The sequence below is a fragment of the Carcharodon carcharias genome, chromosome 6 (assembly GCF_017639515.1).
Source record: "Carcharodon carcharias isolate sCarCar2 chromosome 6, sCarCar2.pri, whole genome shotgun sequence".
In the NCBI taxonomy this organism is placed as follows: domain Eukaryota; kingdom Metazoa; phylum Chordata; class Chondrichthyes; order Lamniformes; family Lamnidae; genus Carcharodon; species Carcharodon carcharias.
Genome location: NC_054472.1, coordinates 63,050,040 through 63,077,743, shown reverse-complemented (window position 1 = coordinate 63,077,743; position 27,704 = coordinate 63,050,040). Strand labels below are relative to the sequence as shown.

The following is a 27,704-nucleotide window of genomic DNA, read 5'->3' as shown; positions in this document are numbered from 1 at the left end:
CCCAGGGTCTATAGGCACCGCGTTTCATTCCTGCAGATGACCAAGAACCAGCGTCACCAAAGACTGCACATGTCTAGGGAACTGGTCGGTCACATCTGCCAACTACTGCAAAATTTGGCACCATATGGACATGGAGATCATCTACTACCAGAGGCCGTGAAAGTGACAGAGCCGCTCAATTTCTATGCCAGCAGCTCCTTTCAGGGCTCCACAGCTGAACTCTGTGGGATCTCACCAGTCTCCACCCACAAATGCACCCATGAGGTCACAGATGCCATCTTTGCGAGGGCACACAACTTTGTGCATTTTGCCCGGGACCAGGAGAGCCAGGAAGCAAGAGTGATTGGATTTGCCCAGATCTCGGGTTTCCCACAGGTGCAGGATGCGATCAAATGCACTGACATGGCACTCACATCTCCACTGCAACAAGGGGTCAACTATGTGGACCACAAGAGATTCCATTTGCTGAATGTACAGTTGGTGTGCAACCACCACAAACCTTTACGAACCTACGAACAAGGAGCAGGGGTAGGCCATTCAGCCCCTTGAGCCTGCTCTGCCATTTAATAAGATCATGGCTGATTTGATAGTAACCTGAAAACTGCATCCCACCTAGCCCCGATAAACTATCACCCCTTTGCTTACCAAGAATATATTCACCTCTGCCTTAAAAATATTCAAAGACTCTGCTTCCACCACATTTTCAGGGTGAGAGTTCCAAAGACTCAGCGCCCTCTGAGCGAAAAAAATTTTGCCTCAGCTCTGCTTTAAATGGGTGACCCCTTATTTTTAAACAGTGACCTCTAGTTCCTGCATCCTGCAGGTCTGCGCACGTTTTCAAGGGAGTGTGCACAATTCCTACATTCTCAGTCGATCACAGATCACTGACGTCTTCCAGAGTCCACAGAACCTGCAGGGTTGGCTCCTCAGGGGCAAGGGCTACCTGCAGAGAATGTGGCTCAGACTCAGACTGCAGCAGAGTGAAGGTATAATGAGGCTCATGCTGCAACTCGCAACTTGGAGCAAACCATCGGGATGCTGAAAATGAGGCTCTGGTGTCTGGAAATGTCTGGTAGAGCCTTGCAATATAGTCCACAGAGGATATCTGGCATCGTCGTCGCCTGGTGTGCCCTTTACAACCTGGCTCTGCAACACAAGGAAGAGCTGAGAAGGAGATGCAGGAACAGGAGGTCTCCTCCGATGAGGAAGACGTTGACAGCGATGAGGGTGAGGAGATTCTCGAAGGCAACGATGATGGCGATGAGGCCCTTGCATTGGCTAGACCAGGCAGGCTCGCTCAGGAGGATCTCATAGCTGCTAGATTTGTGGAGGATGATGATGATGACAAGCAGTGAGAAGACACCATAGATCCTCAGATTGCATCTGTGAAGGTTTGACTCCAGTCTGGCTTAAGGCAGCGCGCATACCCTCTGTGATAATGCTCCTGTCATGGTGACACCTGGCCCTAACAGTCACTTGATTGCAGGAGGATGATGCTGACATGCAATGAAGACACTCCATAGATCTTTAAAAAGCCTCTGAGAATGTCTGACTCCTGTCTGGCCGAGGGCAGCTCACTTGCTTTATGATCAGGGTCATATCATAGAGATGCAGACATGAAACTTTAAAAGCACCTGATCCTTTGTCTGTCTTCAGCACCTGACCCCTTCAGGATCACAGCATCACTGGTCACAGATGCTGAAGAGGTGGGGGCCAGCCACACCCTATAAGATGCTGAGACCACACAGAGAGAATGAACTCTGTGACACCTGCCCACGACATTCTGGCAGCAATGACAAGCACCGTTGAGGTGCAGGCATCAGTAATGTGTCCAAGGAGTGTGGTCTGAAGACTGCACAGAGCACAGGGAAGAAGCCCTGAACTGAGACAGCTGCCTCTATCTTGTTCAGAAAAGTTTCACAACTGAGTGACATGGACACTGCTCATCAGAACAAGGAGTCATAGGCAGGGAGACATTCTTGAAAGTTTATTGACAATAGTGAACAGTATGTACAACAGGCTGTGCAACTAATTCTCCTTAATTTTCCTAACCCTGTCATGTCTTGGTGCTCCCCTGACATCCACAGCAGAGTTGGAGGCAGCCTGCTGACTGTGCCCTGTCTGTGATAACTTTGGCAGGTGTCCTCTGGAGGGCCAAGACTTTGAGGGCCTCAGCCTGCTTTCAGGGTCCTGCTGTGTGGCAGTGGCACCCTCTGCAGCCTGGATCTGCAGAGGTCACAGGAAGAGGGGAGTCTGATGGGCCGGTCACTCCCAGAATCACCTGGATGGATGGCCCCGTAGCGTGCACTTGCTGATCCTCTTCCCTGTGGGTGCCTGAGGGCCGCTGGCTGACTTCGTGAGTGAAAGGGGTAGCTGGAGTGAGTTTGAGCATTTGGGCAGGTGTGCTACACACATATTGGTAAGGCTGTTGATGTGTGCACAGTGAAATCCACCATTGTATAAAGAGCAAACAGATCATGGCGTCAATCGGTGTGTTACACTGATTTGATGCCAGCACTGTCCTTCTGGAGCACATCACTCCAGCAAATGCCCTCTTATAATCTTGCACAACTGAACATGCATTCAGCAGCAAGAAGGAACATGCCAACACCATGCTATTTAAAGGTGTCATTAACTACTTAAAGGTTAATTGCAGGTTAATTTCTTCTGGCTGTTTTTATGTTTTTTACAAGTATTTGATGGTTCCCAGAGTTGTTTAAAGGTGAAAAAGTCTTCAGCGTGTGGTATGGCAGGTGCTGAAGTAAGTTTTGGTGGCTTCAAAGCTTCTGCACAAACCAGTTACTCCCATATATGGGTGTAATAGTAGGAATCCTCCTGGAATACAGCTTGATATGGAGAATGAACCCAGAGCATATAGAGCTGGACAATCTGCTAGAGGAGGGAGGAGGAGAGTCTCAGAAGCAAGTCACATCCACCTACGGTGTTCAAGGAGCAATTCTCGGAATTGTACCTCAGCAAGGAATAATGTGTCATCTATATTTCAGAAAGAGCATTCTCACTGAGATCTGCCACAGCTACAGTCACAACAGCAACCTCAGTGAAGGGCCAGAAGTGTATTGTCAGTCACTGTGAAGGTGACCATGGTAATTCATTTTTATGTGTCTGGTTCCTTCTAGACTGGAGCCAGAGCTATTTATAACATCTTGCAGCCTGCCATCCACTGTTGTGTAAGGGTAAAAATTGTCTAAGAGTGAAAACAAATAGGAGAGCTGGGAGTTTGGTTTAAACAGCAAAGAGAGACAGTTTAATGCTGCCTGTGGAGAATCAAGAACCACATTTGGTAACAGAAATCGAGATGTGACATCATAGGAAAGTCATAAGTCGAGTGGCTGGTCAGCATTACTTCTTAGGGACTGAGTCTCAACTAGCTGGCATATTAAAAACAATAAAAATATTAAGTATTAATAATAATGAGAAAATGAGTACCTGATGAGTATTATCTTTTATTCTTAAGCAAGGTCTATTATAACAACTTTAGTCTGTTAAGTATTAGTAGGATTTATTAGTACTAGTATGGATTATTAATAGTGGTCAGGTGTATTAGTGTTGGTAAAGTTTTCGTTTTAGTAGTATAAAGGGTAACTAATAGGTAAAGAAATGGCAGGGCTGCTCCAATCTCGAGAGTGCACATCCTTCTCAATGTGGCAACTCCAGGATGCTTCCTATGTCCTGGACAACCATGCAGGAAGTGATGCCAGTTGCAGCAGCTTAAGCTCTGGATTTCAGAACTTGAGCAGTAGTTGGTGTCACTGCAGGAGGCTGAGAGCTACATGGATGGAACGTTTAAAGGAGTGGTCACCCCACAGATTAAAATTTTGCAGCGAAGACAGAGAATTGGTGACCATCAGGCAGTCAAAAAGGGAAATGCAGGTGGTACAGGATCCCTCAGGGTATATCCCATTCTGCAACCAGTATTCAGCTCTGAACACCGATGAGAATAATGGTTCACCTGGGGAGTGCAGCCAGAGCCAAGCCCATGACACCACTGGTGGCTCAGCTACATAGTGGGGTACAAGGAAGTCTAGAAGAGCAATTGTGATAAGGGGATGGATTGAGTATGGGAAAGGACAAAGAACAGTCCAGAATGAGAAAAATTAACTGGGAAACAGCCAACTTCAGTGGGGTAAGAATGGATCTGAGCTGAATAAATTGCAGTCAAAGGTTGGCAGGAACAATGATGGCTTATCAACAGGCTATCTTCAAAGAAGAGATAATTTAGATACATTCAAGGTATATTCCCTCCAAAGGGAAATATAGAGCAAAAGACCCAGAGCTCCCTGTCTGAAAAAGTAGATAGAAATTATGATAAAGAAGAAAAAGTGTGTTTATGACAGGTGTCAGTAGAAAATACAATTAAAAGCCAAGTTGAATAAAGAAGAATCAGATGGGATGTGAAGAAGCAAAGAAGAGAAACAAAGAGGGAGTATGAAAAGAGATTGGCAACCAACATAAAAAGGAATCGCACAATTTTTATAGGCATATAAATAGTAAAAGGGTAGCAAAAGGAGGAGTAGGGCCAAGTAGGAAACAAAAAGAGAATCTACATATGGAAGCAGAGGGACTAGCTGAGGTATGAAATGAATACTTTGCATCTGTCTTTACCAAAGGAGAAGATGCTACCCAGGCCATGGTGAAAGAGGAAGTAATTTAGGCACTTGGAGGGTTTAAAATTGAAAAAGGAGTGGTATTGGAAAGGTTATTTGTACTTAAAGTTGGTAAAGTACTGAAACCAGATGAGATGCACCCGAGGGCACTGCAGAGAGAGAGCGGAAATTGCAGAGGTGCTAGCCATAATTTTTCAATCTTCCTTAGTTTCAGGGGTGGTCTCAGAGGACTGGAGAGTTGCAAATATTGCCCCATTATTCAATAAAAGGGGCTAAAGATAAGCCCAGCAACTACAGGCCAGTCAGTCTAACTTCAGTAGTGGGGAAACTTCTAGAAACAATAATTTGGGACAGAATTAATAGTCATGTGGACAAATGCAAAGTAGTTAAAGAGAACCAGCATGGATTTCTTAAGGGAAAGTAATGTTTAACTAACTTGCTTCAGATTGTTTTAGACATGACAGAGAGGGTTGATGAGGGGAACACTGTTGATGTGGTGTACGAGGACTTCCAAAAGGCATTTTATACAGTGCCATGCAACAGACTTGTGAGCAAAGTTTATAGCTCATGGAACAAAAGGGGCAGTAGCAACATGGATATGGAATTGGCTAAGTGACAGAAAACAAAGAGTAGTGGTTAATGGATGTTCTTGGCTGGAGGAAGGTTTGTAGTGGAGTTCCCCAAGGGTCGGTGTTGGGCCCCTTGCTTTTCCCGATATATATTCATGATCTAGACCTTGGTGTACAGGGCACAGGTTCAAAATTGGTGGGTGATACAAAACTTGAAAGCATTGCGATGTGAGGAGGGCAATGTAGAACTCTAAAAGGGGTGCAGGAGCAGAGGGACCTGCGTTTTTATATGCATAAGTCATTGAAGGTGATAGGACAAGTGAGAGAGTGGTTAATAAAGCATACGGTATCTTGGGCTTTATTAACGGGGGCATAGAGTACAAGAGCAAGGAGGTCATGTTCAACTTGTATAAGTCGCTAGTTTGACATCAGCTGAAGTATTGCATCAACTTCTGTGTGGTGCACTTTTAGACAAATATGAAAGTTTTAGATGGGGCACAGAAAAGATTTATGACAACGGTTCCAGGGATGAGGAACTCCAGTTATGAAGATAGGTTGGAGAAATTGGGACTATTTTCATTTCAGAAAAGAAGGTTAAGAGGTATTCAAAATAATGAGAGATCTGGACAGAGTAGACAGGGAGAAACTGTTCCCATTCACAAACAAATTGAGAATGAAAGGGCACAGTAGAAGAAGTCAGAGTGATATGAGGAAAAATGTTTTCACGCAACGAGTGGTTAGGGTCTGGAATACACTGTGCGAGTGTGTGTGGTGGAGGCAGGTCCAAGTGAAGCATTGAAAAGGGAATTAGACTGTTATCTGAAAAGAAAGAAAATGCAGGGTTACAGGGAGATGGAAATCGGTGAGTTGCTTAATCGGAGAGCCGGTGCAGACATAATGGGCCTAATGGTCTCCTTCTCTGGTGTCACAGTGCTCTCATTTTGTGAAGGGTGGTCATTTAGATTCTCTAATGAGAGCTAACTACATTAGGACTTGGAATGCACTGAAAGGCAGTAGAAGCAATTTCAGTACTACCTTCCAAAATTGATTGAGTTGGACACATACTTGAAAAGGAAAAATTCAAAGCCTCTTGGAAAAGATGGGGAATAGGATAATTGAACAGCTCTTTGACAGGGCAGGCATAAATACAATGTAACATGGAATCATACAGCACAGATGAGGCCTATGAGCACACCAAATACATCTAGCAAACAGCAGATATGAATGTAGACTGACAGTAGTGCAGGGTAGCAATGCAGGTAATGATCATAACAAGATGGATGAATTGATAGCACAAATGGAACAAAATGAGCACGAAATAATAAGCATTACAGAATAATGGTTGTAAAATGACCATGGCTAGACCCTGAACTAAGTATTCAACATTTCAGAAGGATAGGAAGAAAGGAAAAAGTGGTTGGGTGCATCTGTTCATAAAGAATGAGATCAGTGCGACAGTGAGAAGTCATCTTGGCTCAGAAGATCAATTTGTAGAGCGAGTTTGGGTGCAAGATAATAAGTAGCAATAGAAAAGTAAAGTCACTGGTGGGAGTATTTCACAGGCCCCTTGACAGAAGCCACACTGTTGGACAGAGTATAAATCAAGAAAAAAATGGGACTTGTAAGAATGATACTGCAATAATTGTGGGAGATTTTAATCTTCATATAGATTGGACAAATCAAATTGGTAAAAGTAGCTTGGAGGATGAATTCATTGAGTGTATTCAGAACATGTTCTTAGAATATGTTCTAGAACTAACCAGGGGACAGGATATTTTAAACATGGTAATGTGTAATGAGCCAAGATCAATAAATGACCTCATAGTTCAGGATCCTCTAGGTTTGAGTGATCATTTCATATAGAATTTCACATTCAGTTTGAGGGTGAGGAATTTGGGTCTGAGTGCAGTGTCTTAAACTTAAATAAAGGCAATGACAAGGGTATGCTGACAGAGTTGACTATAATGGAATGGGAAAAATAGGTTAAACGATAAGATGGTAGCAAAGCAGTGGCAGACATTTAAGATATATCATAACTCTCAATGAAGCTACGCTCTATTGAGAAAGAAAGACACCACAAGAAAGATGCACTGTTCATGGCTAACTAAGAAAGTTAAGGATGGTATCAAATTGAAAGAAAAGATATATACAATGCTGCAAAGATTAGTAGTAGCCCGGAAGACTGGGAACATTTTTAGAAACCAGCAAAGGATGACTAAAAGAATAATAAAGGGAGAAATTGGAGTACGAGAAAAACCTAACAAGAAATATAAAAACAGACTGTAAAAGCTCAAACGAGTATTTGAAAGGAAGAGAGTGGCTAAACTAAGCATTGGTCCCATAGATGGTGAAACTGGGGGATTAATAATGGGAAACAAGGAAATGGCAAAGACTATGAACAAGTATGTTGTATCTGTCTTCACAACAGGAGGTACAAAAATCATCCCAGGAAAAGTAGAAAATTAAGAAGCAAATGTGAGGTTGCTCACTTTGACAGGAAGACTAGGAAAGCAGAATATTATTTAAATTGAGAGAGACTGCAGCTGCAGTTTTGAGAGATCTGGATGTGCTCATATATGAGAGTTGAGCAGATACATCAAGTAATTAGAAAGGCAAATAGCCTTGGCCTTTATTGCAAAGAGGATGGGGGGAAGTCTTGCTACAGCTGTCAGGGCATTGATGAGACCACACCTGGAGTACTGTGTTAAGTTTTGCTCTCCTTAAATGAGGAACAATATATTTACAATGAAAGCAGTTCAAAGAAGGCTCACTAGGTTGATTCCTAGGATGAAGGAGCTGTCTTATGAGGAAAGGTTGGCCCAATACTTGTTGGAGATTAGAAGAATGAGAAGTGATCTTATAGAAACATATAAGATAGGGAACTTAACTGAGTAGATGCTGGGAGAATGTTTCTTCTCATTGGAGAATCTAGAACTAAGGGGTACAGTTCAAAAATAAGGTGTCTCACATTTAACACAGAGATGAGGAGAAATTACTTCACTCAGAGGATCGTTAATCTTTGGAATTCTCTTTCCAGAGAGCAGGGGGGGGGCTGGTTCATTAAATATATTCCAGGCTGAGTTAGGCATATTTTAATTGAGAAGGAAGTTAGGGATTATCCCTCATCCTTTGACAACCTGCTACCATTAGAAAATCTGTGGACATATACACCCAGATCTTGATGTTTGTGTACTCCATTTAAAATTGTAGCATTTAGTTTATATTGCCTCTCCTCATTCTTTCTACCAAATGTATTGCTTCACACTTCTCGGTGTTAAATTTAATCAGCCATGTGTCTGCCTATTTCACCAATCTATGGTCTCCTGAAGTCCATTATTATCCTTCTTATTATTTACTACATTTCTGAGTTTCATGTCTTCATGCCCTGTATATCTAAGTCTAGGGGCAGAATGTTACGCTTGGCATGCGGATGCCCGACATGCCCAAGTGTAAAATGACGCGCGATGACGTCGGGCATGTGCCCCAGTGACATCACGCAGTCTCGCGATATTTCATTCAGTGGGTGCACGCCAGAGTTGGCTGCACACCTGCCAATAATTAAAAGGCCTATTAAGGCCATTAACATGAAATTCAAATTTACACTGCTCGTCAACCTAACAGTTGGCCTTTCCATTTTTTAGGAAACTTCATCCACAAGTGGGATGAGGTTTCCTAAAGCAAATAAGCATTAAATCAACACTTTATTTTTGAATTAATAACATGTCCCAGCTCATGTGACAGAGCCCAATGAGGGAACCTGTTTTATTAAATTTTTATTCTCTTCATTATTTTTTTTACACAGGTATCGCCACACCTCAGGGAGATTGAAGTGCTCCTTCTCCTGGATGCGTGAACTATACGCTAGGCCTGGCTCTCCCTTCTTCCACCACCTCCACCCCACCCCACTATTCTTCCTTTTCCCACAGGTTTTAATTTTGTGAACAAGTCTATCAAGTGTATAAACACTTTTGAAAATCTTTATGCCCCAAATTAGCGGCATTACCCTCATTAACTTTCTCCATTACTTGAAAGAACTCAATTAAATTGGTCAGACATAATTTGCCTTGAAAGATTTGTTTGCGCTGCCATTTTTAAAAATTCATTCAGGAGATGTGGAAAGCCCTGGCATGGCCTGTATTTATTCTCCATCCCTATTTACACTTGGAAAGATGGTGTTAAGTTGCCTTCTTGAACTGCTGCAATCGGTGTGGTGCTTACTATAATTTGTCGTAGTAGATTGGCCCAGCTGAGTGGCTTGCTAGATCTTGCTATTGCAGAGGGAAGTTAAGAGTCGACCATATTGCTTTGGGTTGGGAATTACATGTAGGTTAAACTAAGTAAGAACATTAGTGAGCAAGATAATTTTCTTCACAGTGCAACGCCCCCACCACCAATCCCCCCAGCGCCAACACCCTCCCACCATCAATACACTCCCCACCACATGCCCACACCCTCTGACCATTGCTAAAGGTTGTAGATATGTATCAGGTGTTGGTCTGCCAACTCATTTTCAGACCAGCAAATGTTATAGAATAGAGTGGAACAGAATGAACAGGGCAGAGGGGAGGGGTGGGGGTGCAGGGGGGCATAGGGTGGTAGTGGGGAAAAAGTGGGTAGTCAGTAAGCATATGTTTTTTTTGGAAAAATATTAAAAATATGCATGTTATCGATTATTGAGTAAATGAATTAGTTACCTAAAATCAGAACCAATTCTTTCTCCATGCTCTGGCTCTCCAGGATCTGGACATGAGTTGGATGGTTGCTTTATTCCTCCCTCATTAACTGGAAAAGAAATTTTAAAAAATATCAGACATCAAAGCCAATTAAAAGCATAATTAGGTTCTTCAATAACAATTCTTTTAATGGTTTCTTTTTCATTGTATTTCAAGCTGGGAGCTCTGCTCTTAACAAGTAAAAATACTGTTGTTATATTCCAGAAAGCCAGATGGTGAAGGATGACACTGGAGCCAATTTTCACTTGCTCTTACATTTATGCAGAGTAAAACATTGCAAGCATACATCTCCTAACTCAACCACACTACAGTTTAAGTAAATGTCTCTTCATATGTGCTCAAGTAAAACCCCAATTAATGCCCTCCACCTACATATAATTAAACACAGTTGCTATACAATTAACAACGCTCAGTACAAAATCGTGTATTGCATAGAATTAGCTCCAAAATGACTGAAATAAGAACACTTAAAGCAAAGAGCTTTGCTTTCCTATTAACAACAGAAATTTCTTTGCTGTAATGCAGTGTTTCATCTTCATTAATATTTCCAAAAATAACCCCATTTATCCAGATTCCGTTTCCTGTTAGCTAGTCAATCCTTTATCCATGCTAATACATTACCCCAACACCGTTGACTCTTATCTTTTGAAGGTCTTCTGGTAATCCAAATATATGACAGAGTCAAAGGGCTCTGCTAAATTTGTCAAACACAATTTTGCTTTCAGAAAATCATGTTGATTCTGCTTGATTGTATTTTGATTTTCTAAATGTCCTGCTACTAATTGCTTAATAATGGACTCCAACATTTTCCCAATGACTGATGTGAAGCTAACTAGCCTATAATTTGCTATTTTTTGTCTCCCTACGTTCTTGAATAAATGTGTTACAATTGCAGTCCTACAAACCACTGGAACCTTTCGTGAATTTAGGCAATTTTGGAAGATTACAACCAGTGCATCCATTATATCTGCAGCTACTTTTTTTAAGATTCTACGGTGCAAACCATCAGGTCCAGGAGTCCTGTTAGTCCTTAGTCTCATTGGTTTACCGAGCACTTTTACTCTAGTGATAATGATTATTTTAAGAACCTCCCTCCCTTTTGCCACTTGATTTTCTACTATTCTTGGAATTCTTTTGTGTATTCTTTCATGAAAACAGACACGAAATACTTTCAAAGTTTCTGCCATTTCCTTGTTTCCCAGTATAAATTCGCCAGCCTCATCATCCAAGGGACCAAAGTTTATGTTAGCTACTCTCTTCCTTTTAATATATTTGTAAAAGCTCTTACTGTTATTTTTATATTTCTTGCTACTTTAGTCATATTCTAATTTATCTTCTCTTTTTTTTAGCAAACCTTTGCTGGTTTCTAAAATGTTCCCAATTTTCTGGCTGCCCACTGATCTTTGTATCATTGCATGCCTTTTCTTTCTATTTGTTGCCATCATTAATTACCTTAGTTTGCCAGGGATAATGCACCCTTCCAATAGAGTCTTTCTTCACCAATGGAATATATCTTTGTTGAGAGTTATGAAGTATCTCCTTAAATATCTGCCATTGTTACTGTCTTATCTTTTACACTATTTTTCTAATCCACTGTAGTCAACTCTGTCTTCATACCTTTGTAACTGCCCTTATTTAAGTTTAAGACACTAATTTCAGACCCAAGTTCCTCACCCTCAGCCTAAAATTCTATTACGTAGTGTTTACCCTTGCCTTGGGCATCTTTACTATGAGATCATTTAATAATCCTGCCTCATCACACATTACCACATCTAAAATAGCTTGTTCCTTGGTTGGTTCCAGAATGTATTGATCTAAGAAACTGCCCTGAATACACTCTATGAACTCATCCTCAAAACTAGCTTTGCCAATTTGATTTGTCCAATCAAAGATCAAAATTGCCAATGATTATTGCAGTACCTTTCTCACAAGCATCAATTATTTCTTGATTTATACCCTGGCCTACAGGTAGTTATTGTTAGGGGGCTTGCTTATACAAGAGTGACTCATTTCCCTTGCTATTTATTATTTCTACCCAAACTGATTCTACAAATTGATCTTCCAAGCCATGATCACTTCTCACAACTGTACTGATCTCATCCATTATTAGCAGAACTAGTCCAACCCCTTTGCTTTCTTCCTATCCTGCTGAAATGTCAAATACACTTGAATTTTCAGTTCCCAGCTTTGGTCACTTTGCAACGATGGCCTGAATTTTTCCTGCATCAGCGGGCTCATTGGGAGGGGGTGGGGGCAGTTGTGGATCTGACCACCACCCATAATCAGCTCCGCACTGCCAATTTATGCAGACAGTCCAATTAAGGCCAGTCCAGCATAATGCTGAGCGCTACCTGTGCGGGCAGGGGGAGGATGGAGAGTTGGGTCCAGCGCTCTTTCGCGCATCCATGCGAAAGAGCGCTACAATCTCCCTGAGGCATGGAGCTGCCTCAGGGAGATTGAAGTGCTTCTGTAAAAAATACAGATTCAATAAAAATTTAATGAAACATGTCCCCTCATGTGACTGTGTCACATGAGATGGGAGATGTTTTCATTTTTCATAAAAGTTTTTATTCATTTTGTAAAAGCCTTAGGAAACCTCATCCCACTCGTGGATGAAGTTTCCTAAAAAATGCAATGGCCGCTTGGCCTTTTCCCCTGCCCGCCAACCTTTAGGTTGGATGGGCAGTGTAAATTAGAAATTAATTAGTTCCTTAATGGCCTTAACAGGCCTTTTAATTATCGGCGGGCACGCAGCTGACTCGGGCATGCACCCGCCAAATGAACCATCATGAGACAGCGCGATGATGTCGGGATGCACGCCTGATGTCATTGCATGTCATTTTATGTGCCGGCGTGTTGGGCCCGCCCCCCGTACACTGACTGAAAAATCCTGGTCCCTATCTCTGTAACGTTTATCATATTATTCACATTTATTTCTAACAATTCATCTGTCTTATCAGGCATATTGCATGCATTCAGATAAAGAACCTTAAATTATGTCATGTTACGTTTTTCCCTACTCTGACCCTATTTGCTGGTGCAATCTAATGTGTGTATGCTCAGTCCCTTCCTGTCATACTCTGGTTATCATTACCCATATCTATCCTGCATTAGTGCCTTTTCATTTCTCATTAACTTGCTAAATCTTCCTTCATTTGAACCCCCACCCCCCTGCTATTTAATTTAAAGATTCTCTACAGCACTAGTTATAAGACTCAATAGGATTCTGGTCCCAGCTGAGTTTGAGTGTTAGCCACCCAGTTGTACAACTCTTTTCACACTACTGGCGCTAGCGACCCATGAAGCAAAACCCATTTCTCCCATATCAATTTTTGAGTCATACGTTCAACTTTCTGAACTTTTTACCCTTTGCCAATTTACTTGTGGCTCAGGTAGTAATTCCAAGATTACAGTCCTTTTGGTTCTGCTTTTTAATTTTGCCTCTACCTGCTCATACTCCCTTAGTAGGACCTCTTTCATAGATCTAATTATGTCACTGGTATCTAGGTGGACCACGACAACTGGATCCTTGTCCTCCAAGTCGAAATTCCACTCCAGCACCAAGGAGATGTCCTTAACCCTGGCACTGGCTAGGCAACAAAGCCTTTGGGACTCACTCTCTCAGCTCAGGGAGCAGCATCTATCCTCCGAAATATACTTTCCCATAACACCGCAACATTGCTTTTTATTCATCCCCACCCACTTGAATGCCACCCCCCACACCTCTCTCCCAGTGCCCCCATCAAAACCCCACCCCCACCCTCCCCATCCCCCAGCAACCCTGCACCACAGCACTGATTTTGGGGCCAATTTTAACTGTTGCTCTCCAACCTAAATCGGAGAACACGGTCTGAAAATTCTCTTCATCAAAAAATATTGTGATTCACTGCTAGACCATGAGCCTCTTGTTGACGAATGTGATACCTATACAAAATATTGTTCAGAGCTCTCTTTGCAATGCTTACATCTCAATTGATAATGTGCACTTAGTAAGGTAAAACTTTCTGATGTTACTTACCTTCACTAACTGTATATGTAATTTAAGGAAGATATCTATTAAAGGACATAATCTAATTCTTTTCCCTACGCATAAAATTATCATCATTCAAGAAGAATGACCTTTCCATTGAGAAAAAATGTAAATATTAATTGCTCATAATTCCATTCATGCACAGTGCTGCAAGATGTCATTTTTACTGAAGGTTTCTCAGCTAATCTTACAAATGTTGGCAGGTAATGGGGAAATGACCCTTAGTTAATGGACGCAGTTCAGACTAAGAGACTTTTAGATTGCAGTTACTTATAGCCTTCCATTTCCTAGATCAATAGAAGTCTTTGTATTACTGAGATGAATAGAAACATGAGTCCTGATTGTAACCACCACCCCCCTTCCCATCCCCCGCCAAGCCAGATGAGAATGGGGTATGCGAATGGGCTCAAACATTTTTGTTGTGACACTCGTTTTGTCTTGCCTATTTTAAGAGACACGCTGTGGCCAGCATGTAAGGCCCTTGCCTTGTAGCATGTCCTTGTAGCCTCTACATGTCTTTTGTTCTCCTGCCTCTCTCTCATTTCTTTCCCATCTAGTACAATAGACCCCCCCCCCCCCCATCCACAGCACCCACCCTGCTGCTGCCACAACCTCCTTTGACCCCTATTTTCACTTTACTGCTGACCACCTAAATTCCTTTCTTGACCCTCATATTCCTTGACATTGCACCATCTACCTTTTAATATCTTAACTCAATCCACATAAACTATGCATAGAAAAGGAACAAGATCTCTTCCTGAAGCTGCAATGTTTCTATTGCATCCAGAACAATTGTCAGAACTTTGGGGTAATTTCAATTGTCACCAGTTGTTGTTATCAGAGCTCATGTTTGTTTGTAATGGTGTTAATTTCAATTCTTTAAGTAATACTTCAGTGTGACAACTTAATTTTCTTAAGAATTTTGTTCCAATTGTCAGAAGTTCAGATAACTGCATTGTGATTTGATGCCTGGTTATTCAATCCTAATTTGAACAGCTGGGATGGAGTTTTTCTTACACCTCTGAGAAAAGCTGACATATCACCACAATATTCTGACATGGAAAATACTCAACTGTGCTGGATGCTGACTACATCTGAATTATAGGCCAGAAACTTATAAATATCACAAATGCCATCTTAGCGGAGAAGAGGACAAGTCTTTTGTCATTATGTGATTTTACAATTGTAATAAACAAGTATAAGTTTGCTTTACAGCCAAAAATTGTAATCTCAAATCCCAGGGCTAGAGTTTCCACTTGGTTACACAGGTATTAATTACCGAGGCGATTTTCCACCAATTATATCCATTTGCAGGCTTCGACAAGGCTTTTAAAATTAATCCTTTTTTTAAGCAAAAAGCCATTGGTGAACATGTTTTAGAACTTTTAAAATATTTAGAAATATTTAATATACTAATAAATTGGCAATTATACACCAATGAAACTAATAAATGATTCTTATTAGTGTTTTATACAGTCATTTTTAGTTATTTAAAATCTCATTACTCACATGTGGCGAACTAGGCATCCTTGTTAAAAATGATGATTTTGGAGATAAACTTATTTTCAGCATTAATGATAAAAACTGCACCAGGTTACCACTCTTAAATCTGTCAACAACAACTTGTATTTATATTGTGCCTTTAATGTAATAAAACATCTAAAGGCACTTCATAGAAGCATTATAAAGCGTAATTTGATAGTGAACCTCATAACGTGATGTTAGGGCAGATGAACAAATGCTTGTTCAAAGAGGTAGGTTTTAAGGAGCATCTTGAAAGATGAAGGGAGTTAAAAAGAGGAATGTATTTTTAATGCAATGAGAAAGGGGAAAAGAATTACATTCTGTGTTTGCTCATGGATGAGTTCTGTCTAATTATGCAAATTAGATTGAGTGGAAACTTGAGCCAAAACTTCAATTTGGAAAACCAGCATAGTTTAGAGCAAAATTTGCATAAGGGATTACAGGTTGCACCTAAAGTGATAACTTTACTTACCAATGAATAGCTTATTTTGTTTTTTTTTGGTTTTTGACGGTGTTAGTTTACTTTGTTGAAGCAGTCCAAATGCAGCAAGACCTGGACAATATCCAGGGTTGGGCTGAGAAGTGGCAAGTAACATTCACACCACACAAGTGTCAGCTTCAACAAGAGAATCTAGCCATCACCCCTTGACATTCAATGGCATTACCATCACTGAATCCCCCACTATCAACATCCTGGGAGTTACCATTGACCAGATACTGAACTCGACTAGCCATACAAATACTGTGGTTACAAAGGTAGGTCAGGGGCTAGAAATCCTGCAGTGAGTAACTCACCTCCTGACTCCCCAAAGCCTGTCCACCATCTACAAGGCACAAGTCAGAAGTGAGGGAATACTATCCCCTTGCCTGAATGTGTGCAACTCCAACAACACTCAAGAAGCTTGACAACATCCAGGACAAAGCAACCCACTGGATTGGCACCACATCCACAAACATTCACTCCCTCCACCACTGACAAACAGTAGCAGCAGTGTATACCATCTACAAGATGCATGACAGAATCACACCTTAGATCACACCTTCCAAACCCATGACCACTACCATATTGGAAGGACAAGGGCAGCAGATGCATGGGAACACCACTACTTGGAAGATCCCCCCCAAGCTAAGCACCCTCCTGACTTGGAAATATATCACTGTTCCTTCATTATCATTGGGTCAAAATCCTCAAACTCCCTCCCTAACAGCAATGTGGGTGTACAGGGACTGCAACGGTTCAAGAAGGAAGCTTACCACCACCTTCTCAAGGGCAACTAGGGGTGGGAAATAAATGCTGGCCCAGCCAGCGAAGCCCACATCCCTGGAATTAATTTTAAAAATGGGCAGGATTTTTAGGTCGGTGTGCAGGCGTGATCGGTGAGCTCAGGAGTGGCCGGGGAACGGACCACCGCCTGCAATCAGCCCTCGACCATGATTTCACGCTGGCTGGTCAATTAACGGCCAGCCAGCGTGAAGAATACGCTGAAATGCTCAGCGCTTCTGGGGTGGGGGCGGGATGAGGGTGGGTGATGACGCAAATATGGGTGCAGATGAGTGCAGAATGAAAGCTCCCTGAAAGCAGAGAGCTGCCTCGGGGAGCTGAAGACTTCAAAACAATTAAATAAAGATTTTTAAAACACAAAAAAATGTCCACGTATCAGAATCAGTCACCTGAGAGTATACATGATGAAAATTCCGCTGACTGAAATATCGCATGAGCGCAGGATGATGCCGGGATGCTCGCCCGACGTCATCATGCGCAAATTCACGTCCAATTGGGTCGGGCGCGACCACACTTCGGCCTAAAACTTCTGCCCAATGTTTTGAATTTAACACGAATTAATGAAATCTTGTGTAAACTTTGCTGACCGGCAACTTCATCATTGTGAAATCATGCTTTATATCAAAATATATATATATTTTTTTATTTCCTGGGTGGATTTTAAAAAAAAGACTGAAACCACATTCCAGTCACCTGGGATCATAGTCAAAGATGGCTGCACATTTGTATCATTGCATCTCCTGCACTCCAAAATTATTAAAATAGAGCCAACCTGCTTGCAAAGATGCACCTGGAACAATATCCTTGAAAGAGGCTGAATGTCGGCCATCTTCTATCCCATTAGCAAAGCACACAGGCAATCACCTAGGTACGCAGTTAGGTGGAGACAAACCATTAGCTATTTTCACTTGGACAATGGAACTTTGGCTGAAAGAGGAATTCCCAGCCATGATCTAATCAAGGCAACTGGGATATGCTAGACATGGCCATTTTTGGGTCACTTTTAACGTTAGAAAGAGAAGGTCATACGACAAACCAACCCTTTGTGCGTTTTAAGCACCTGCTTTCTCTGCAGAACAGTACAAGGAACTGTGACACTGATGGGACAAGATGCCAAGTGGGTTCCTTCTGTCTCTTTCTCTCTCCATCCAATTGGCAAGTTTTGAACTCTGTCTGCTGATTTTGCATACCCAGGTGCCACATGTCCAATGCAGCAAGACCTGGACAATATCCAAGCTTGAGCTGACAACTGGCAAGTAACATGCACACCACACAAGTGCCAGGTGAAGAGGAGATGTTACACTCTCTAATCCCGCAATGACCACAGAGACTCAGGTTTCGTTTTAACCAGTTTTATTCAAGCATATGCAAGGGAACTGCAATCATTCCTAAGAATGAAGATCCAGCTCCCTTAATGATTACATTTCACTACTTTAGTACCTTTACTTATCATAACACATTTGAGTACATTTGAATACATCCAATCGGTAACCGACATACCAGTTCCATATTAACTCTATCCTATTGAGTACATAAACATGTAATTTTGCTAACTAATTATTCTAAAGGATGTATACATAATTATATTATCTAATCAGAATTAAAACACATACAGAAAGACCTTAGTTCTTACAACTCAATGCTGTCTGTGTTTCATCAAAGCCCCCGCTTTTCCATTGTTCATCTTCCCATATCTAAGCTAAAACCATCTGCCCCTTCCCTATGTGAGAGGGGAGTACACTTAATCTAAATTATGTCACACTTTTGTCTCCAGTCTGACTCTCAATGTTGTGCAATGTTCATATGGTAATCATCAACTTTTAAGATGTTTAGAGATTTTAGGGGTTTTCAGTCAATTCTTATTGTATTCTCTTTTGTAATATATATATATATATAAATATATATATATAGATATATATATATATACATATATTTAATTCCCCCCTAACACAGGCAATGACCATCTCCAACAAGAGAGAATCTAACCATCGCCCCTTGACGTTCAATGGCATTACCATCACTGAATACCTCACTATCAACATCCTGGGGATTACCATTGACCAGAAACTGAACTGGACTAGCCATATAAATGCTGTGGTTACAAAAGCAGGTCAGAAGCTAGGAATCCTGTGGCGAGTAACTCACCTCCTGACTCCCCAAAGCCTGTCCACCATCTACGACGCACAAGTCAGGAATGTGATGGAATACTCCCCGCTTGCCTGGATGAGTGCAGCTCCCACAGCACTGAAGAAGCTTGACACCATCCAGGACAAAGCAGCCCGCTTAATTGGCACCGCATCCACAAATATTCACTTCCTCCACCACCAATGCACAGTAGCAGTAGTGTGTACCATCTACAAGAGGCACTGCAGGATTTCACCAAGCCTCCTTAGATAGCACCTTCCAAATCCACGAGTGCCAGCATCTTGAAGGGCAAGAGCAGCAGACACATGGTAACACCACACTTGGAGGTTCCCCTCCAAGCCACTCATCATCCTGACTTGGAAATATATCACCCTTCCTTCACTATCGTTGGGTTAAAATCCTAGGACCCCCTCCCTAAGAGCACCAAGGGTGTAACTACAACACATTGACTGCAACGGTTCAAGAAGGCAGCTCACCACCACCTTCTCAAGGGCAACTAGGGATGGGCAATAAATGCTGGCCCAGCCAGCGAAGCCCACATCCCGTGAATGAATAAAAAAAGGACCGAAATTTTAAAAGGAATTCAACCCAGTGCTGCTGTCTCCAGAACAACAGATAAATCGTCCGTCTACATCATTAAATTGCCTTGATGCTGAAAAGTAGCAGCAGGACCACTGACTCCAGCCTGAAGCCAGCCGAGTCACCAACTTTCAAGAGCCACAAACTCCTTTAATTTTACTGGACTCAAAATTACCAGTATCCTCCCTACTTTGAAATCTATTTGTGCTTTTGTGTGAAATTCAAGTGTGTGTGTGTATGTGTGTGTGCGTGTGCGTGTGTGTGTGTGTGAAAATCAGAGCATTTTTTAAGACTGGGTTAAGTACAATAAAAATTTTCCTCTACTTTTTAAAAACACTCAAGAAAACCTGTCTGATCGTGTCTTTTCTGGTCATAGCACATAAACAGTTAAACCATCATGGTATTGGCAAGAATATCCTTTGAAAAAAAATCATTTTATGGTTAAATGAGGAGAGGGAAAAGAGGGCAGCCAATCAACCTCTCCACACCTGTTGGTGATAATATTGGCAGTAAAATCAAAGGTACACTTAAATATCATCTTGTCCACATGAGTCTAGAATTTTATACATGCACTGAATTTTTCCTTGGCAGATTTAATGTTAATTCAACATGAAAAACATGTCCCAATGCACTTCAGTGAGACCTTGTCAGACAAAAATGGATGTTAGACTAAAGAAGGGGAAATAATGGGTGGTGATCAAAATTTAAGTAAAGAGACACGCTTTAACGAGAGTCTTGGAGGTAGAAAAGTGGATGGGATTGAAGATGGAATTCCAGAGGACTGTACAGCCTAAGGCACGGAGATGAATGGCGGCATAATGTGAGAGGGAATGTACGAAAGAAAAGAGGTAGAGAAAAAAAAATAAGAGTTTGGGGTGGGGGATGGTGGGGAGTGGTTGTGAAGCTGAAATAAGTTCCAGAGGTGCAGAGGGATGAGCCGTGAAGGAGTTTAAAGACAAGTCTGGGAATTTTAAGTTGGAGGACCTGGAGCCACTGAAGGTAATTGAGGGCAGGAGTAATAGGTGAGTAGGACTGAATGTGAGTTAAGATATGGACAGCAGAGTTTTGTGTGATGTGAAGTTATGAAGGGTGGAGGAGAGGAGAACGGCCAGACAGCATTGGAATATTTGAGTCTGGAGATGATAGAGTTGAAGGCAGGCAATGTTATGCACCTGTAAGTAGCTAATCTTTGTGATTGAGAATATATGGGGTTAAAATTTCACGTCTTTTTCTCCAAAGACATTTGAAAAGATATTTATATATCATAACTGTTAGGCATATTAGAGCCTAAAAATTAATTTTAGGTTATCGATGCTGATTGTATTTATTTGAGAGCATATGGCCTTGAGTCACGTAGTAATGGGGATTCATGGTAAAAAAAAATATGGGTTTCAAGAAATATAATGGTAAAGCTGACTGAGGAAGCAACTGTGTCCTCACATCATGGCTACGTTGAAGTGCTATTGAGATGCGAAAGGTTAGTCTTGGAAGGGAGTGAAAAAAAGTATTGCTGCTGAAGGCACAGTAATTTTGGAAGAGCCTGCAGTTTTGTTAAGCGGGAAGAATAAATATGCCAAAATGCCTTCAAGAAAAACATAGGCCAGAATTTTTCCAACGGCGAGTTGGGGGCAGGGCCCGCTCGCCAACACGAAAATGATGCCGGATGATGTCGGGAGGAACCCCCGACGTCTTCCTGCCCCATTTAAATATTCAGGAAGGTGGACGGCCAGTGAAATCAGCTGTCCGCCCGCCGAACTGTCAATGGCCAAGTGAGGCCATTAACAGGGTAGTGAACCCAATTAAAGGCTATACCCATCCAACCTTAAGGTTGGTGGGCAGGCCAGGAGCCCCAGTGGGCTTCTGAAAAATCATGAAACCTCATCCACTGGCGGGATGAGGTTTCATATCTGTTTTTAAAAAGTTTAATAAAGTTACTGTGCTTTTTATTAACATGTCCCATCTCGTGTGACATTTTCGCATGAGGGGGACATGTTAATAATTTTTTTATTTTTCTATTTTTTATATTTATAAAGTTTTCAGTGCTCTCCTGAGACAGCACTTAGACTGAAGACCAATTTTGCCGAATCCATTACTTGTAATCCTGTAGAAACACACTCTGGGAGGCCGTTCGTCAAACGGAACAAACTTTATTTACATGAGGGCTCCTGTGGCTGCCTGTATCCTGCCAGGCTCTCATACAACCATTTTCTTTTTAGGGAACCTCTCCTGAGAACTTATTCCCCTGTGCTAGTCACACATTGGTTGAACAAATCACGTGGCCCCTACTCAGTTGAACTGGTCTTAAAGTGACAGTCATCACAAACCCTATTGTAATCTTTCGTGATTTTGAAGGCCTCTCACAATTTGCTCTTTAAGCTTCTGAAATGTGTTGTGTTATTATAATGAAAGAATACTTTGGGCACAAGGCACCAATCGCTTATAAGGGATTTGGTGAAAAGGTTGTGGGTTCATTTATTAAGACTAAGCACATGAGAACAATTATATATAGATATAACTTAATTAATTAGCATTAATTGGCAAAAGGAGTAAACGTGATGTGAGGAAAAACTTTTCACTCACAGGGTGGTTGGAACAAACTTCTTGAAAGGGAGTTGGAGGCATGTTCAATCGAGTATTCAAAAAGGAATTGGATTGCTACCTGAAAAGGGAGAATGTGCAAGATTATGGTGATAAGGCAGGGGAGTGGGACTAGGTGGAATGCTCTTTCAGAGAGCCAGTGCAGACCTGATGGGCTGAATGGCCTCCTTCTACACTGTAATGATGCTCTGTTAAAGCTTGAAGACATCAGAGCTGTGCGTGTGTGCGTTCTCTGCTCAAAGCAAAAGCGAAACTAAGACTGGATCACATGACACATTTTACTTCGAGTGATGTCATGCTGATTTCCCTTAAAGGCATATTACAACAAACTGCGGTGAACAAGTGGTAATTTTTCAAGTAGTTCTTCATTTTTAGAACATCCCAGCCCTGATAAGGCTCCAGCTACTTAATATTGTATCCTTTCTATAATAGGGTTCCAAAACATCTCCACTTTACTGCCACTAATGTTATAAGTGCATAAACAGAAACATATATTAATTTGCGTCTTTTTTAGCTAATATCTTGTCCTGTATGGAGAAGGGGAAGAGGGGGGGGGGGGGGGGGGGGGGGGGGGGGGGGAGGGGGGGGGGGGGTGGTGATGCTCTCAATACCAATTGTAGTAATCAGGTGAAGGGAGGTAGGCAGAATAACTACTCGGATGAGGCAGGGTCACAGCCAGAGGAAACAAGCAAAGCAGAATGAGAGGGAAAGACTCGGACAAGGAGTGGGAGGGAGAGATAAATGTAGAAGGATAGATGAGGGGAGTAGAGGAGGTTGTGGGGGAAAGGTCAGGGAAGAGGTGGAAATCAGAGAACAATGGAACAAGTTCTGAAATGATTCAAAGTGATCATTTTTATTGGTGACTGTGGACATTTAGCACAAGTAAAACCTAACCCATTCTAGCATCTGATTAGCAACATCAAAACGCAACCATGTTACCATTACGCCCTTGGTGGAGTACAATCTCAACATAACTACTCCTTGGTCATGCTGCAGGTGCTGTCATGTCAGTCAATGTGGCTCATAACACCTTTGTACTTTCTGTGCTTGGGAAATTCCTTCTTATACTTACTTTACACAGCAAAGCCTATGGGGCAGGGTTTTCCCTTCATCAGGTGGGCCCAGGTGCGGTGGATGGACCCAGGCATGGCGACCACAAAATGGACCACCGCCTGCGAATTGGCCCCGACCATAATCTCATGCTGGCGGGCTGGCCCAGCATGAAACGTGGCTCTGCATTGGCCGGAAAGGATCAAGGTGGGGTGGGGTCCTATCAGCTGCCAGGTTCGGTGGTCGGTTTAAAAGCAGCCCAGGCAGCCGCTGGAAGGCAGGTCGAATGGGCACTCGACCTCCGGCTTCTCTGGTGAGTGCCCTGCGGTCCTCCTGGATGGGGTGGCTGCCAAGAATGACACCCTTGTCCCCAGGGATGGGAGAAGGAGTCCACTGCACCTAACCAAGAGGGCATGGGAGGAGGTGGCAGCACTAGTCAGCAGCTATGACATTGTGCAGTGCTCCTGGGTGCAGTGTGGAAGCGCTTCAATGACCTGCTGTGCTCAGGCTGGGTGAGTATAATGTTGGCATGGGTCAGTGTGCATTTGTGTTAAGGTTTGGCCGTCTCCCTGTGGGCCTCAGGGATGCTAGAGTCTGAATGCCAACAGTCAATCATGCCGGAGCTGACCAAGGGGATGAGCCCTGGTTGCTTGGACTGAGTGCCTTGTGGCTCGAGGGCCACGACTTGGATGTGACCTGCCAGCAGCTCCTCAGCTGGGGTTGGACAGACTGCAATGGCGCTGCATGTACAGAGTGGGCTAATCAATGCTCCCCTGTTGTTTCAGGAGAAAACGGCCCACAACAATGTAGAAATGCCATAGACCGGAGCAGGTCCCGCTAGCCTCCAAATGCTCTCCAGGCATGAGCAAGATGTCCTAGAGCTCGAGAACTGGCACACCCCATTGAGAGAGCGGCAACTCTCTTGGAGAGGCAGCTCCAGGAGCAGAATGAGGGGTTCCTGGCTCGGACCTGCAAGCTCTCACACAGGCACAGACCTCAAGTGGTCAGTGCCAGTGTGGGAGATGGATGAAGCACCCAGTATCCCAGCTAGGTGTCCATCCATCAATGGCGAGCAGGGAGGACCAGAGCGACCTCACGTTGTCGCACAAGCTGCTTGTCGTCTCTGCAGGCTCCTCTCAGGGTGCTCTGGATGATGGCAGCAGTTCCTCTGTGCCTCCGCCAGTCACTGTGGCATCTGATGAGGCTGCGACAACTGGGGAGATGCCAGCCGTGGCACTGACCATTCCCTCCCAAGCGAGGCAAGCACAGGCTCCACTGGCCAGAGGATTACCACCAAGGTCATCAAGGCCAAGAGGACAGCAGAGTCAACAGGCTGTCTCCAATGCCGGTGCCAGCAAGGGGGGAGCACCTAGATGTAGTATTCAGAAACGTAAGTTAAAGGCAACATGAGCACAAGATGGACAGGTCACAGATGATTTTACATTCACCATTGTTCACTTCATGTATACTGATCCGGTGTTGAATACCAGAAATATTTCTGTTAAAATTATTGAACTGTCAGAATGAAATAAATTGAGTTTTTATCATCGTAGTCTGAGTATGCTTCACCTTTTTATTTCATTGGTGTGGGGAATGGCAGTATGTAATGCTGGACGCATGTGGCTCTGAACTTTATCGCACAGGTACTGACTGTATTTTGTATTCAAATGAAAGGGCCCTTTCAGACATCCGGGATAGAGGAGGCAGCCCTGACATGTGTTTGAAGCTGATCTTTGGTAGCCCAGCTGAAAGGGCGTTGGATCAAGGTGTACTTGGTGTCCCTGCCTCCCTGTAGGTTACCGAGGTCTGGCTCCATGCTCTCTGCGTTCTCCTCACTGAGCCCATCTTTGGACTCATCCTGGACTTATCATCTGGGGTATGTGGAACTGCATCAAGACCTTCTTCCTCCAGTGGGTCCCCCCTTGTCAGTGCCAGATTGTGGAGAGCGCAGTATGCAACCACGATCAGTGGCACCCGCACATTTATGGAGTGGAAGCCCTTCCTGTTGATGAAGGCACCGGGCTCACCTTGATGGCCACATGTGTGCAGTCGATTGCATCCTGAACACGGGGGAAGCCAGCCATCGCTGCAAAACCTCTGGCTCGTTCAGCCTGGCTGGCCTCGTCTGTATGGTAAAAATTAAAGGTCAGTACCCGCCTGAACAGAGCTTCTGTCACCACCTTGACGCAACTGTGGACAGCTGATTGGGAGACTCCACACAGATCCCCCACTGACCCCTGGAAAGAGCCGGCGGCGTAGGAGTTGAGGGCCATTGTGACCTTCAGAGCCATTGGCATGGACCTGATGTCGGGCCCAATCATTGGCAAATGGAGGTCATGGTCTCCCTTGAGAGGCGGAGCTGCTTTTGGCATTGCACCTCGAACACACATTTTGAGGTAACTGTATCACCACATGTAAGCCCTGGCAGCAGGATAGTGGCGTCTTCTGCAGCCCCTTCCATCTTGGACTACCTGTTGGCTCTGCAACTCTTGTGCCTGTGCCTCTCCATCCACAGGACCCCCCCGACCACTCCCTTGCTGGAAGCTGCACAGGGACATGTGGCCTCCTCTCCCTTCTGCTCTTCTCTTCCTCCTCAGAGAAGGTGCCTCCAGCGGACAGCACGATCCCCATTACAAGAGTAAGGAAAGGCTGTCTGAAACCTGGAAGGGGCCACATGGCCTGAATCTTCCTGAAGCCTGGAAGACAGCAACAAGTCCTGAAATGAAGCCTGGAAATGCTAAGACACAAGCCCCAAACAGAAGTGAGGCTGCCAAGTGCCAATAAACAACCAGCTACAAACTATCCCTTAAACTTCTCACTATTCACACTGGCAATGCTGCTGACCCTGTTTATCCTACCCTTGGATGAGGTTAGTGAGAACATCGGCTGGCCGCCTGCCCACTTTGCCTTGGCAACGAGCAGAAAATCGCTCAGACAAGAAAAAAAAAATCAGTCAGTTGGACTGTTAAGGGCCTTAAGTGGCCGTTTAATTAATGGGCACTGCTCCAGTACCAGTGCGTGCCCGCCGAGTGAAATATCATGCAAGTGTGTGATGACATCGGGAAGCCCGACACTATCACGCATTATTTTACTCCCGTTCAGGTCAGGCACGCAACCGCCTGTGGGACAAAATATTCTGCCCATGGAGATTGATTTAACCCAATCATTACCTCGCTATTACTTGAACAGCCCAATTACAAAAAGATGTCATAAAATCTATTTGTCTGCGCAAGCCAGATGAAACTCTCAAGATCTCTGACTGCCTATGCTCCAACATGTTTCAGTCCTTAAGCATTTCAATACTAGTGCCTGGACAAATCAAAGGAAACATGGTGGCCTAGATAACCAGTTATATTGTCTCAACCTGAACTCATTTCTGGGCTTTTTGAGATCCTGCAATGGTATTTATCTCCTAGTTCCCACACAGCATGCTGTCTGTATTCACACTCTGCTGGATTTCTACTGAAGTTTACCTTTTTTTATGATTTGTGATCTGCTCCCTTTTCAAATCTTTTGGGGACAGAAGCACTGGATCGATTACAGCTCAAACAACAATTTCCCACAAAGTTGCTTCTCAGTCATCACAAGTGGAATTAAAAATAAAGTTTGTGATTGATTCAGTATAGCAATGAAATTAAAGGTCATTTGCAAGACAAACCAGTGCAAGGATCTCCCAGCATTCTTACAATGAATGGAAGAGAAAAGGGGAGAGAATAGCAAAGGGGTGGGGAAATGGAAATGACAATACAGAGTTGTACAGGGGTTAAATGTGAGGATGAAGAAGAGGAGAGGAGATTAGGGATGGCAGCACATAGTTCATTCTCCTGCCCAGTAGAGGGAGGAGAGAGACAAAAGTTCCAATAATGTTCATGAGAGAAAGGATGGGAGTCAAGATGCTGCAGGGATAATTTAGTTGCTGGAGAAACGCTTAACTGCATATATGGGAGGTGTATCAAATAACAGAAGAGGGAGAAATGTCTTCCCTGTTTCACAGTGGGCGGAGAACAATTATTGCTTAAATAGGACAGCAACAACATTGCATTTATATAGTGCCTTCAATGTAGTAAAATGTCTGAAGACGCTTTAAAAGAGCATTATCAAAAACATTTGATACCAAGCCGCATAAGGAGACAATAAGATAGATGACCAAAACCTTCGTCAAAAGTTTTGAGGATTGTGTTGAAGAAGGAGAAAGAGATAGTGGGGTGTAGAGGTTTTGGGAGGGAATTTGACAGGGAGGATTTCCAATATGTTGCTTTTTTATCTTTTTTTAATGGAATTGGGCATCGCTGGCTAGGCCAGCATTTATTGCCCATCCATAATTGCCCTTGAGAAAGTGGTGGTGAGCTGCCTTCCTGAACCACTGCTGTCCATGTGGTGTAGTACACCCACAGTGCTGCTAGAAAGGGAGTTTCAGGATTTTGACTCAGCGACAGTGAAGGAATGGCAATGTAGTTCCAAGTCAGGATGGTGTGTGGCTTGGAGAGAAACTTGCAGGTGGTGGTGTTTCCATACATATACTACCCCTGTCCTCCTAGGGGATAGAGTTCATGGGTTTGGAAGGTCCTT

At 43.2% G+C, this 27,704-nt stretch overlaps 1 protein-coding gene across 1 annotated transcript in view; it reads right to left on the bottom strand.

Annotated features, from left to right (window-relative positions):
- Positions 1-27,704, bottom strand: part of csmd3b (CUB and Sushi multiple domains 3b) — a 2,092,226-nt gene that overhangs the window by 911,668 nt on the left and 1,152,854 nt on the right. The window contains exon 8 of the mRNA XM_041189252.1: positions 9,889-9,976. Within this exon, the coding sequence (XP_041045186.1) occupies positions 9,889-9,976 (88 nt within the window). The remainder of the gene's footprint in view (positions 1-9,888; positions 9,977-27,704) is intronic.